We start from the raw sequence: 13,366 nt of genomic DNA on the forward strand, positions 1-13,366 counted from the left end.
AAATGGGAAATGTGTAATACTGAATGTCTACCACGAAATATGCTAACACGAAGCACGTTCAAGCTGTCTTCTTTTATAGTTTATCAAATCGTTTAAGCGTCGTGTAAAAAAATACAAACTTGGAGACGCAATGACGTGTTTGCGTAGTGTTTCATTGTAGCCCTCCAGGTTATAAGAATTTTATTAAATAATTGTGAAATATTTAATTTTGATAAAGTACTTCTAATCTCCAAATGGTGATTACTAGTCTCAAACTACCTCTTGGGAAACTTGCACGATGACATGTATGTATCTATCAGATAAAATTTATGGATGGGTTATGGAGATAACAGGTTTACAGACGCTTGCCTCTGAACCGAGAGGTCCCGGGTTCGATCCCCGGTCGGGTCATGATGGAACATGGTCTTTTTCTGATTGGCCCGGGTCTTGGATGTTTATCTATATATGTATAGTTATGTTATAAAATATAGTATCGTTGAGTTAGTTTCGCAAAACACAAGTCCAGAACTTACTTTGGGACTTACTTTACTAATTTGTCCTAACATATTTATTTATTTATTTATGTCTATAAATAAAAATACACAATAAAACGTAAAAAAAACATTTACTCATTAATTGTAAACTACCATTATCAAAATTAAAATATCTAAAACAACAATCAGTCTATTTTTTACAAATAACTGTAGATAATAATGTAGATTTATTTATCTTCATAAATAAATCTTATGGTGATTGTAGCAGAGGGCATTGGATTATTTAGAAACGAATGGAACGAGTTTATACGAATCGATTGTAACAATTAAGATTCTCGACAAAAAAAAAATGTCTCTACGACACAATTCTGACGAGGTAAATATAAATAATTATCATTATAGATAAGATAGGGGATTGATGTCCTATATTCTGAATGCTTTTGGTTTTATTTACACTTATAAATTAAATTTATTTGAAAAATTACATTTCTAAATGTACCACATTACATAATATCATGAAAAAGCTTTAGTTAAATCTATTTATAAGAAATATTGTGACTTACAATTTGACCTTAAATTATGTACTATACAACATACCTCACAGATTGTATTAAAAAGGCAACTTTTGGACCTGAAATTATAAAATACTATAATAATAATATACGACTTATGTGATGGTCAGATGAACATTCTGTTGGTTTGGTAAATACTTGGATTTCTCTGTTTCAAAGAGATCTATCAATCGCTTCTTAAATTCAGCGTGAACGGCCTCTATTTCCTCGGGGGTAGGGTCTAGATTCTTCTGCACTTCCATGGGAGCGCCAACTGAAAATTTTAATTAAAATCAATTTTGTAAGCTGCACGTAAGGCTGCCAAGCTAAAATAGGATTAAGTGCATATTAAATTTTATATCCAAAGTCTAGTACTTATTATTTCTCCCTCTCACCTCCGCATGTTCACGATTTCGTTCGGGGCTGTGACGCTGCGAAACCGTGGGTCAGCGATAAAACTTTGAAAATTCGGGTGTGAAGGTAAAAAAGCCGCCTGCCGGGCTTCAATCCTGTTATATTATTACCTAACTATGCTATGAATGCTATGTGTCTCTTTGTCGTCTTATAGGACATCTATGGAGGCTTATTCCAAGGCGGAACCACGCGCGACAAAGTCCAATACTTACCAACAGTAGTAACTGGAGCTCTTAACGGGATCACTCCGAACGTATACTGGAACATGCCCCGTCCTATAGGGAACATGGGGGAGATGCCGGTCCACTGGCGGATTTTCTCCTGTATCTTCCTGAGGATGCCGTCTTCTGGATTGTTGAACGGCCTGAAGACATCGGTCTCCCCAAACGATACCACTGGCACGAGTGGGGCACTGGAATTGGGGTAATGTCAATGAAAATCAATTTGTAGTCTTCAAAATAAATATCAGGAATTACATTGTTTTCTAGTTTTTTGACATGAGCATTATTATTATGACTAATTTAATATTGTATCAAGATTTGCATAGCTAATAATCTTAGTTAAATACGTAGATATAAGGACTTATTACATTATAGTACATCTTGTAATTTACCGTATGGTAATTTACAAGATGTACAGCTGATCCTTATCCTCACATATTTTAAAACAAAGTCACCTGCCGCGCCTGTTCGTTCGCTCAAAACACTAACTCAAAAACTATAGAACGGATTTTCACGATTTTCACCACTAGATAGTGTTATTCCTGAGAAAGGTTCAGGTGTATAATTTATTGTGTTTTTACCCGAGCTAAGCCAGGACGGGTTGCTAGTATATATAAATAAATATATCAGAACAAATCACACAGATAGAGCTTGCCCCAAAGTAAGTTCGAGACTTGTGTTCTGGGATACTAACTCAACGATACTATATTTTATAACAAATACATAAATAAATAAACATCCAACCGTGTCATTTTCCATCCCGACCCGACCGGGGCTCGAACCAGGGACCTCTCCGTTCAGGGGAAAGCACTTTACCACTGCGCCACCGAGGTCGAGGTCGTTGTTTAGTCAAATTTTGCTAAAATTTTATACGTTATTTCTTCATGCATTAAAGTAGGGTTCTTACTGTATTAGGAATAGTTGAAATAAAATGGGATTACCTTTATGGAATAAGTTAAATACATATTTCAATTACGTACCCTGACTTCATAGCGACTCGTACGAATCCTTTCCTCCTGTTCAGAATCACTTTGTACTCCCCAGGATGAGAATCCAACGCTTCAGCTGCCCCTCCAACAATAAGAACGGAACAATTGCCCTTATTGCGTTTACAATCAAGATTGTACAGTATACTCTCTTCAGACGACGCTGTTCCGCCTAAAGCTAGTACTAAATCCCTAAAAAACGGTACCAGGAAATGACCTCTAAGGGTTATTAAACTACTGGTCATGCCTGGAAATATTTTACTGAACCCTAAAGCGTTGGTAGCAAAGGCGCCGAACGCACCACAACTTATGACACCGTGAGGGAAGACGGCAAATAGATAGTTCCTAGAAGGATCTAGATCCACCGTTTTGACCAGTTTTATTGGGAAGTAGTCTCGATAGTAGCTCCACCACGACCAATTGCGCACCCACTCGCTCCTGGAATTGCAAAATGGTAAATTAATTTATTGAAGCGGTCTCGAAAATTAAATGAAGGTCATTGCTTGTCATGCTAATATTACATATTTTTAGGGTTCCGTAGCCGTATGTCACAGACACTTTTTTATAGCTTCCATTATAGGTATAATAAATCAATGTAAAATAGGCATACATACAAAATATTGATCTTGTACCTACATTACTATCAAGCCGAATAATATAAGTATGGCTTGATACTTATTGTCTACATATAGGTAACTTTTAAGAAAACACAATAACAGTTCATTATGTATTTCAAATTGCAAAAATGTTAATGGATTGGTTTGCTATCAGTAAGTAGGTACTTATTTCTATTTTACACAACAACTGTACCTATTTGAAAATGAAGTGTAAGTTAATCACAGTGTTTTCCTTGACCGGGATCAACTTGACCGCTATTCTGTAATGCCAGATCTATTCTAGGTCTTTGTTGGGGACAGATGACGTAATTTTGGAGATAAAATTCTGTCTAGTTCTCCTTACGATACAATTAAAATATTTTATTAATACTACCTGCGCCCCGGGGTTTCGTGTGGGAATTGTAGGATAAAAAGTACCAATGTGCTATTCTAGGTTAGACATTCTGTGCAGGTATTACATTTCTTCGAAAGATATGATTTAGCGAGATTGACTAACTATATGGTCGCAATCTAAAATAAAAATAAAAAATGTCATCTTGACTTTTCGCTCTTCCGTCTATGCTGAATAGTAAATATGTTTTTCACTCTCAACAAAATATAATAATCTTGGTTAATCTCTGTTGTTGCAATGCCGATGTTTTATTTCACCGATTACTTTTTTAACAGTATCAGCATATAGATGCAGAGAGCCTCTTCAAATAGCACCAGGCAGATCCAACCACCTATAACTATGACAATAAGGTCTTCAATGCAGTAACTTTTAGCCTTCTCAATGTCAAAGTTAAATTCAAAAACATTTATTGCAAAATCTGTGTTTGTACATGTAAGTACATACATACAAGAATGGTAAATATAAGTGAGAGTTATTCCATACTAAAGGCGGCCATCGGCTTCTCTATTTTCGCCTTTATTACTAATACGATAAAGTTTTTAATCGTCTTACCTTCGACCTCCTTTGTTGGATATATCAATATCGTTCATCATCCAAACACAGTAGACTATCGCTAGCCACCAATAACTAGAGTACACCAGAGCGATCAGCACATAGATGCAGAAAGCTTCTCCAAACAGTACCAGACAGATCCAACCGGTCGCCGCCAGGGTCTGCAGTCTTCTGTTCATGGGTATGTCTGTGGGAGCCCATTGTACGCCTACGATATCGGATATTCTTCTGAAAAGTAGAAAATTTGAAGACATGAAAATTGTACACAAAAGCTTAGGTAATAAGTACGTCTTTATTTATTTATATAAGTGAGTGAGTGAAAAATATACATGAATTATTATTATATGACAAATAATTTATTTTTAACTATTCGATTTTTTGGGCTCGACGAGAATCGCTTGGTTAAAAATATAATAAAATAAACCTTTCTCAAGCAACTTTCCTCACGAATCAATATCTATTGATGAAAATCGCATGAAAATCCGTGCAGTCGTTTTTGAGTTTATCGCAAACAGACAGTCAGACGCGGCAGAGGATTTTGTTTTATAATTATGTAAGGATGTGTTCAAAGCGCAAACGTTTAAAAACATACTAAGTAAATAATTAAGTACTCATGATTTCTGAATTATAAAAAATGCACAAGGTGACTTTGAGGCCATTTTTTTGTATTTTCAGGTAAATTCTAAAAATAATATAATAACGAAGATATGTAAAGAATGTAACTCGTTTTTGGTATGTCTGTATCACACTTATCAACACGTTATCTCAGTTTATCGGTTATCACTTCAATATTTAGAAATATGGATCATTACACAACACACATGTACCTAAGGTGAATTTGATTATTATGTATGTAGCCCTAATTAATGTAATGCCGGCTCCACACTATACACCCCTTTCACACGACCCAATTTGATTAGACTGACAATCAAATTGGGTCGTGTGGACGGAATATGAAATTCAAGGTAATTTTGTGGTCGGTATCGCCCGATTTGGGATTGCTCAGTCAAATACTGAAATTGGCGATATAGTTGTGTATGAGTGGACGGACGATCAGATTATATCCAATTCAATCGGCAATCAAATTGGGGTTGGTTGGGAAGGGGTTTATAGCGGACCAGTTCGCCGAACTTGGCGGATTCGGCATACATTGCTGGTTTTTCATTGCGAGAAATAAAATAACTCATACAAACTAAGCAAAGTTCATGCATTCGCGACAGCGGCATGTCCGTGTTCGACGATAATGTGGAGCCAGAAGTTCCTGGAGGCGGCGCTGACACCAACCACGTGGCTGATCTGGGGCCCTGATTCTCACGCAATCGAAGTTTTTTTTGAAGGTTTTAAGCAAATTTACAATGGGAAAAATCGATCGACTGATCCATTGAATTAAACTCTTTCAATTGTGATTTTTCGTAAGTCAAGAGACCGTGTTAAACCTTCTGAAAAACATTGAAGAAAATGGGTGAAATGGACTTCGATTGCATGAGAATCGAGTCCCTGTTCAGTTAATTATCGCGGGAGTTCTTCCGTAGGGACTATCCATTGTTAGCATTTTTAAATTACTTGAAACAGTACCTATATTGTTATGACTTATGAAGTATTCTGTGACTTGGAATCATGATTCACTCGTGCTCATCGAGTTACAATAAAAAAACTGAACTTTGATATACTTTGTCCAGTTTTAAACATCATCCAACATTTCCATTGTACAATAATAATAGAATACATATTTACATATTAATATAGATAAATATATGATAATTGTCTGTAAAATATAATAAATAATAATAAATGCAAAGATACAATAGCATGTTCTTTTTCGGACCCATATGGATTTCAAGTGTCGCAGCCGAAAGCAATGGGAACAAGCTAGGATGAGACAAGCAATATCAAGCAAGCAATTTCCATATATAAGTAATATCTGTTGCTGTCATGCAAACACTGAAATAGCCCCTTATCGGCAAATAAATATATTATTATAATGCATTGCAACGCGAGTTAATTCTCAGGCAATAGAAATTTCATCCTAATTCAATTATATATCCATTCATCAATTTTCATTTTTTTAAGTTTATTTATATGCTTTAAAAGTTTGGATTCACTATCAAAAGCGTTCGATCAATCATCGCGTTCCGACTGTAATTTTTTGAAACGAATTTTCTGTAATGAATGACAAAATGTAGGTATTTATTGTATAGGTCATCAAAATCCGTTGCGTAGTTCTAAAGATTATGTATATCATAGCATGATCGTTATTGCAAATAAACACATCATCGGTCCCCAAAAGTCATACACTATACGACACTTGGACTAAATACACTATCACGTATGTAACAACTAGGTAAGTACAGCAGGTCCAAAGCAAATATTTGAATGATGCGGACATGTGACCCTTCTTTATTTGGAGCAGCAGTCAGCAGTGGACGTTCCGAAATTCTAGTAGTTTGTAGCTTTGGTAAATATAATTTAATTTAGAATATGACGTGAAAAAATGCCTTTGAAGGCCTAATTTCTGAATAAATTCTTTGATTTTGATTTGGACACGGCTAGGGAATTTCTAGCTGTCATGTGGATCCGTTTTTATGTTAGTGGCCAGTATTTTGAAATTATGATGTAAAAAAGTTGAAATGAAACCAAGATTGAGCAATAAAATGTGTAAGTTACTAATCCCAACTAATATTATTGCGAAAATAATATAAATGCGAAAGTAAGCTTGGTTGTTTATTACCTCTTCACGCATAATCTACTAAACCGATTCTTATGAAATTTGGTACACTTGTAGAAAATAACCTGGAATAACACATAGGGTACTTTTTATGCCGAAATTGCCACGTGAGCGAAGCCCCAGGGGCACAGTTAGTATTATATAAACAGAAAAGATTTGTATTTTTGTTTGTGTAATGAATAATCTCAAAAAGTACCAGTCAGATTTGATGAAATTTGGCACAGACTGATAAAACCTTCAAGAGCGACATAGCCTTTTTTATTACTGTTTTACCGGAGCGAAGCCGGGTCGCTTGTTCAATTATACATTAGTATATATTTATGTACTTGGTAGGTATTTTAGTGATTAAGTATTTACATGATACAGTGCGCTTATCTATATCCGAGTTGGTATGATTTCTTTATGATACAGAAGTAGGTACCTATATGTTTATATGCCGCAATAGATGCAATGGCGCGGTTTGCACATGCTTTTAAAATAGTCTTCATTTTATTGGAAGGACAAAAATTAATAGTTATTTAAGAGTCCGGACCCGTGCTTCACCAAAGTTCTTCACCTGGTCACAGATTACATAATACCCCAGTAACCTGGTTAAGTATGAACTTTTTATAACGATAATATTTATCGAAATAAATCAGATAGAGATACCTACATAAATTAATATACATATAATACGTGACTATGTTAGTTTTAGAGTTCTAATATCAAAACATATTGGTTACATTATATTTAACAATATTAAATTTATCTATAATATTTATCCTGTTCGTTAGGTAAGTACCTACTTATAAATTAAAATCACTTTTGACACAGAAATGTTATCATAATATTAATTATTTTTCAAATGACAATTTGAATAGGATGTAAGTAAATGAAATTAATTATTTATTATTATTATTTTTGACGACGAATTTATTTAGGATAGTGTAGTGATTAATTTCCTTTTTGTTATGTGTCTTATGGTGATATAATCCACTTAAAACTATTGGGTAATAAAAGACAAATCATATATCAACACATATCAATACAACTTCTAAGGATATCTGTGTACTACAGTAAATACCTATTAAGTATATTTGATTTGATTTATCAATAGAAACTTCCATATGATGCATGTATGTTTTCTTAACAATAATAAGTATAATAAAACAAAGTCTGACCGTTGTTAATAAGTACTGAACAGTCTTTAAAAACTAGTTATTAAAAAAAACATTAGCCACTATAACAATCACATTCATAAAAACAATTTATACTTAATGTCAATATTTACTTAACCGGACGATGTTTAAACTGATAAGAGACGACATTACTGACAATCAAAATAGTACTTACTTGAAAATTGAAACGAGGTTTTCGAAAACCTTAGAGATCACCATCACTGATAGGTCCAGCAGGTCACACGACCTACCCTCATGAAGTACAGATGTAAACTAGATTCGACATTGGTTTGGACATGATTCCAATGATTCACGGTGATAATGACTTGCCACAGTATAGCAAGATTCAACTAATAAAGCTATCTACGTTTGGCCGTATGCAGACTATTTTTAAAACATATTTTTTTTCTACGTCCCCTGCGTTTCTAGATGACATATGAAAAGCATGTGGATGTAACAGGGTTTATTCGTTATATCCGATTTACTCGTATTATTGTATGTTAATTTTATGGAGAAAATTACAAAATGAAAATACGTCTTTAATTACGTAATTACACTATTAAAGGTCATTTTGATATCTAATACTATACTTAGCGCGTTTTACACTCCTATTTTACTATTATTCAGTATAATAATTTTAAAAGTTTGCAGCTTTTCGGTAAGTAATATATCACGCTTACCGTTACGAGGTACAAAGCCTTTTTTTAACTGTCATAGCGATAGAAATTTATTTTTATTGAAATCAAATTATTTCAAATGAAATTAATGTATATATTATGTTATAGAGACCTGATATAAATACATTTATTTTGATCCACTTTTACAGTATATATTTACTATCTGTCTGTGACCGATATGGATCAACGGAGTCATGTTTGCGTTAATAATAGTATGTTTGTAGGTCAACAAAGAGATTAATTAAAAGTAAATAAAGTTTGATTAAATTGACATTGAATTAAGACTTTCTGATTTGACAATTCGCTATTGCGATTCAACTTCAAGCGTCATGCAGTCAGCATTTTGGGCACCTTTACGCCAAATACCTTATCGGGCTGATTTAGGTATAGAAGTATAATTAAAATGTTAAATTAAATACATACATTAAACAGACTTGGGGTTGGTGGTTTATAGTCCAGCAAGTAAAGGAGTTGAGTGCGCGAGCGCTCCTTATAAAAGATGCTTTGGGTTGCATCATAATCAAATTTATATTGATAAACTATAAATAAAATCAAATATATTTATTGTAGTACACAGGTAGAGAAGTTATATTGAACATGTAGCGTGTCACTGTGACTTGTCTTTATAGACATATAACAATTTGAGTCCTAAGTGTCTAATAGCTAACCTTCATTAGTTAGAAATATACCCTTATAGAAGTTCTGGGTTTAGACGTGGAAAATGTGTACAATGTGACAGTGGTACCCTAAACAAGTTTATGAAGGAATTTCTAAGTATAACTAGTCATTTTTTTGATTTGTCATTTTCTTTAATGCTCCAGTGTCCCTTATTCGTCAATTTAACTCATCATTTTCAGGTACCACCCTCGCGCACACACCCCATATTTTGCTATTTGTTGAATGGACTATATTACTTGCTAATTACTGAATAAAATTGAAAAAAAAACTACTTTCATAAATAAATAATTTTCTTGTTGGATCACAAACAAAAACATTTCTAATAATCCTGAAAATATAACATCCCATCAACTAATATATACCATTTTATAAAAAGGAGGAAACCACATTTATAAAAGCAAGCAACAATAATAATTAATGACATGACATTAGAAAATCAAACAAACTTAAATACAAATTAAATCACTGTTGAAATAAAAGAAATTATACTTCTGAGAAACTAGTTTTCTTTATTTTTAACTACAGTACTTAACTGATAACAATTTTCAAGATAAAAAAAAACAGGACTTACACCCGGGAACGGAACTGTCAAAACAAGATCCACAGACTAGCAAGGTAAATAAAAAGTTTGCGCTCTCGAATCACTAGATGACGCTAATTGTATTAAGATTATAATTTACTCTAAAGTACAACAATCACCTTTTTTATTTGGCACACAAAAACGAACATAAGTTAATTTTAAGTTTAAAATAGCTAATATAACTACCTACCTGAATAAAAGGAACACATAGAAAAATGGTTTCCTTTAGTTTTTGTTATTCATCGTACTTTTCGGTAAAACATAGGTATATTATAACTAAAAGGGTCAACCACATGTCTAGTTATTATGCAAAAGAATAACGGGCGAATTCGCTATGATTTTGAGCAGATATGCTGGTTACTGTACAAAACATGTAAGAATGTATATGTTATATGAATATATGTAAATAAAAAATATAAATAAATTACCTAGGCCTTTTTTATCCCATTTTTATCAGAAATTGTTACACCATTTTTACTAATATATAAATATTATCTGTGAGGGCAAAGTTTCCAGAAAAGATTTTCTCCTTTATTTTTTTAAGAATAGTAGAAGAAATGAACCTCTTTTTACATCTTATTTCTGATAGCCTCATTGCCAAAATTCTTCAACTAGCTAGCTCCCTACCTACCTAAACATTAGACAAAGTGACATCTATTTTGGTCCCTAATTAAGTTGCTAAAATGTCAAAATATTACACTCCATAGACAGGTCCTAGATTGTGGCGTGTAGTCCCACCCTAGAATAGGGCCGCTCCATATTCCCCCGTGGATGTCATACGAGGCGACTGAACAACATACACATCTTAACAGCTGGCAGGAAACAATAGCATCCGCAAAGAGGGTTGACGTAAGGCAAGCAGCGGTTGTAAAAGCCAAATCTTCAAAATTTTATAGTTGATTTTTTTTACACGAACCCTGGTACAGCACCAAATGTAACTAGGAAGACGTGAGGATTAAAGCGAGAGAGACAGGTCTTAGATCCATTATGTATATATCAAATAATAACTATAGTACCTATTATATTACTATTGGGGCTGAAATGGTCCCAAAATGAGACGCTGGCATCCCCAATCAGGAAATAATAATTACATTGCTATATTAAATACTACTTATCACTAGCAATTATATCATGGAAACTTTTGATTCTCTGTTCAGTTTCCTTAATGCTGTCTTTTATATCTTTGTGGATCTCACTGTATGCCTTGATGGACTGGTTGGTCTCTGTGAAGACATTCTGCAGGATTTGGAGATGCAGGATTCTGGAAATGTTAAGTTAAAAAATAAGAATATAATATAAGGAAAAATAAATAGTATAATGTAGATCACATTTTAATCACTCTCGTGATTAGTTCAGTTTTGTGTGAGATATTTGGGTATGATCAAGATCTTGGAAGGATTAACCATAGATTAGGTACCAAATTATCAATATTAACCTCTAAAAATAGGTATGAATTTAAAATGATTATGTTGTTGGATGTTCATGTGTATACTAATAATATTATCCCAACTAATATTATAAATGTGAAAGTAAGTTTGTTTGTTACCTCTTCACGTTCTTCATTATCTACTGGGTCGATTGTTAAGAAGGAAATGGCCCAGACAAGAGGCCTAAATGTGGCAAATTGTCAAGGGAAGTAAAGATTTTAAAGAAATTTGGTACTTGGGTAGAAAATAACCTGGAATAACACATACTTATCCCGAAATTTTCATAGGAGCGAAGACTCAGGGCACAGCTAGTATTTTATAAAATTCTAGCTGTTGTCCACAGCACTAGCCTATGTTTGACCATATCATAACTATGTCTGTTCCAATTTAATCCATATTGGTCCAGCGAGCAAGAGTACCAAATTCCTGTGTGATTTGTCTCTATTTATTTATTCCAAAAACTTACTTTGATTTCATGTCCAAAATCTTAGTTTTTAATGTGAGCAACTCAGTAGAATTGTCACTAAACTTGTTGACCTCCTGAAGCCTATGAGTGAGCCATTCCATCATCAGCTCCACCTTCTCAGCCTCTTGGTCCTGCAAAGTACCTAGCTTATCATCCAGGTTGTTCTGCAATTCTTTAATTTGGTCTTTATGAGATTTCTTATTCAAAGTGGAGGTCTGCTTTAGACGCTCTAATTCAGAGGTCAATGCGGGTATTTTGTGTTGTATTTTTTGGATGATTGCTTGATTTAATTCGGCCTGTTCTTCAAAAGTAAGCTCTGCAGAGGTTTGGTGCATGAATCCTGAAATTGTAACAAAACACTTCTAAATCCTCACATATTATAAAACAATAATACCTTCGAAACATTTTTATTTTGGAACCCAATAAAGATACGTCATTACAACCAACTTACAACCTTACTTTGTGGATTAAATTATTTCCTTTCAAATACTTGGTTGACTGGAAGAAATCACTTTCTGGCATAATTTCCGATTTTGTATGCATCTTTTTCTTTATTGTACTGCTTTCTCTGTATGAATATATATATATAAATAAAACTATATTTTCTTTCTGCAATAAAGAGTTTACAAAGTTCTCTGCCTCATCTGTCTGTTTGTTCACAATAAATTCAAAAACAACTGAATGGATTTTCTTGCTGTTTTTATCAACTATATACTAAGGTTTAGGTTTATATTTTGTGATGGCTTTAACCGAACAGAATGGGCCACTAGTATCATATTTATTCAATACAGAAACAACAATACAAGACCTTTTTGCTGATTTACAGTTTTGTGGAAACACGCCCCTGGGCAGCGGCTTATAGTTACAATAAATACCTACTTGACAGTTGGTACATACCAAGTAACATCCCAGTACTTTCGTCAGCTGTACTCAACTTGTGTAAACTGGAGTAATGTGTAAGATCACAGTCTGCTATGATTCTGTTTACTTTTCCTTTCAAATTATCTGAGAGCTTGCCGTTTTCGCAACACAGTTCCTTGATAATTCCCAAAAGAATGTTCTCCTGAGATGTTTTCACCATTTCTACGCCCAAATCCTCCGTACTCGTGATACAATCCATAATAAGATTAGATGCAATATACAAGCTCTTGTTATATCAGTTATCAATTATTAATAATTATGTTGAATTTTGTAAATTACAGAAATATGATTTTAAAATAACTTTCAAAATCTGGAGCCACAATGTTTTTTGTTTCTGACTTTTTGTATCCATGACTACCGACCGTTAATTCAAAAATGTTGCCATTAATTTGATCTAATTTCTCTTACAAGATAAAGTGAGTAAATGGACGGATGAATTTAAAGTACTCGGTTTTTAATTTTAACCTAAATTTGCTACACATACCTACAGCTTGGAGAAGAAGTGGTCTCCATGGCCGAAATCGGTCAGA

The 13,366-nt window shown here is 33.7% G+C and overlaps 2 protein-coding genes across 2 annotated transcripts; both read right to left on the reverse strand.

The window, feature by feature from the left end:
• Nucleotides 1–1,120: 1,120 nt before the first annotated feature.
• Nucleotides 1,121–8,480, reverse strand: LOC128671152 (2-acylglycerol O-acyltransferase 1-like). The gene is made up of 5 exons (XM_053747401.2): nucleotides 8,263–8,480; nucleotides 4,206–4,433; nucleotides 2,640–3,083; nucleotides 1,651–1,850; nucleotides 1,121–1,298 (listed from the first exon to the last, which is right to left on the reverse strand). Exons 1-5 carry the CDS (start codon nucleotides 8,304–8,306, stop codon nucleotides 1,141–1,143), a joined length of 1,074 nt encoding a protein of 357 aa, XP_053603376.1. The 5' UTR covers nucleotides 8,307–8,480; the 3' UTR covers nucleotides 1,121–1,140.
• A 1,234-nt stretch (nucleotides 8,481–9,714) lies between these two features.
• On the reverse strand, nucleotides 9,715–13,217 carry LOC128671154 (uncharacterized). The gene is made up of 3 exons (XM_053747403.1): nucleotides 12,813–13,217; nucleotides 11,916–12,255; nucleotides 9,715–11,283 (listed from the first exon to the last, which is right to left on the reverse strand). Exons 1-3 carry the CDS (start codon nucleotides 13,033–13,035, stop codon nucleotides 11,130–11,132), a joined length of 717 nt encoding a protein of 238 aa, XP_053603378.1. The 5' UTR covers nucleotides 13,036–13,217; the 3' UTR covers nucleotides 9,715–11,129.
• Between the last annotated feature and the right edge of the window lie 149 nt (nucleotides 13,218–13,366).

This window comes from Plodia interpunctella, chromosome 7 (assembly GCF_027563975.2).
Source record: "Plodia interpunctella isolate USDA-ARS_2022_Savannah chromosome 7, ilPloInte3.2, whole genome shotgun sequence".
NCBI lineage: Eukaryota > Metazoa > Arthropoda > Insecta > Lepidoptera > Pyralidae > Plodia > Plodia interpunctella.

What these genes read in the sequence shown, in the direction of transcription:
- LOC128671152 (XM_053747401.2), bottom strand. Translation starts at nt 8,306, where the DNA reads ATGGTGATCTCTAAGGTTTTCGAAAACCTCGTTTCAATTTTCAA. An exon ending in AACCTCGTTTCAATTTTCAA is followed by an intron (nt 4,434 to 8,262) that starts GTAAGTACTATT and finishes TCTACTTTTCAG; the next exon opens with AAGAATATCCGATATCGTAG. An exon ending in CGAGTCGCTATGAAGTCAGG is followed by an intron (nt 1,851 to 2,639) that starts GTACGTAATTGA and finishes CCCCAATTCCAG; the next exon opens with TGCCCCACTCGTGCCAGTGG.
- LOC128671154 (XM_053747403.1), bottom strand. Translation starts at nt 13,035, where the DNA reads ATGGATTGTATCACGAGTACGGAGGATTTGGGCGTAGAAATGGTGAAA. An exon ending in AAGTACTGGGATGTTACTTG is followed by an intron (nt 12,256 to 12,812) that starts GTATGTACCAAC and finishes TTACAATTTCAG; the next exon opens with GATTCATGCACCAAACCTCT. An exon ending in ATTTTGGACATGAAATCAAA is followed by an intron (nt 11,284 to 11,915) that starts GTAAGTTTTTGG and finishes TAACATTTCCAG; the next exon opens with AATCCTGCATCTCCAAATCC.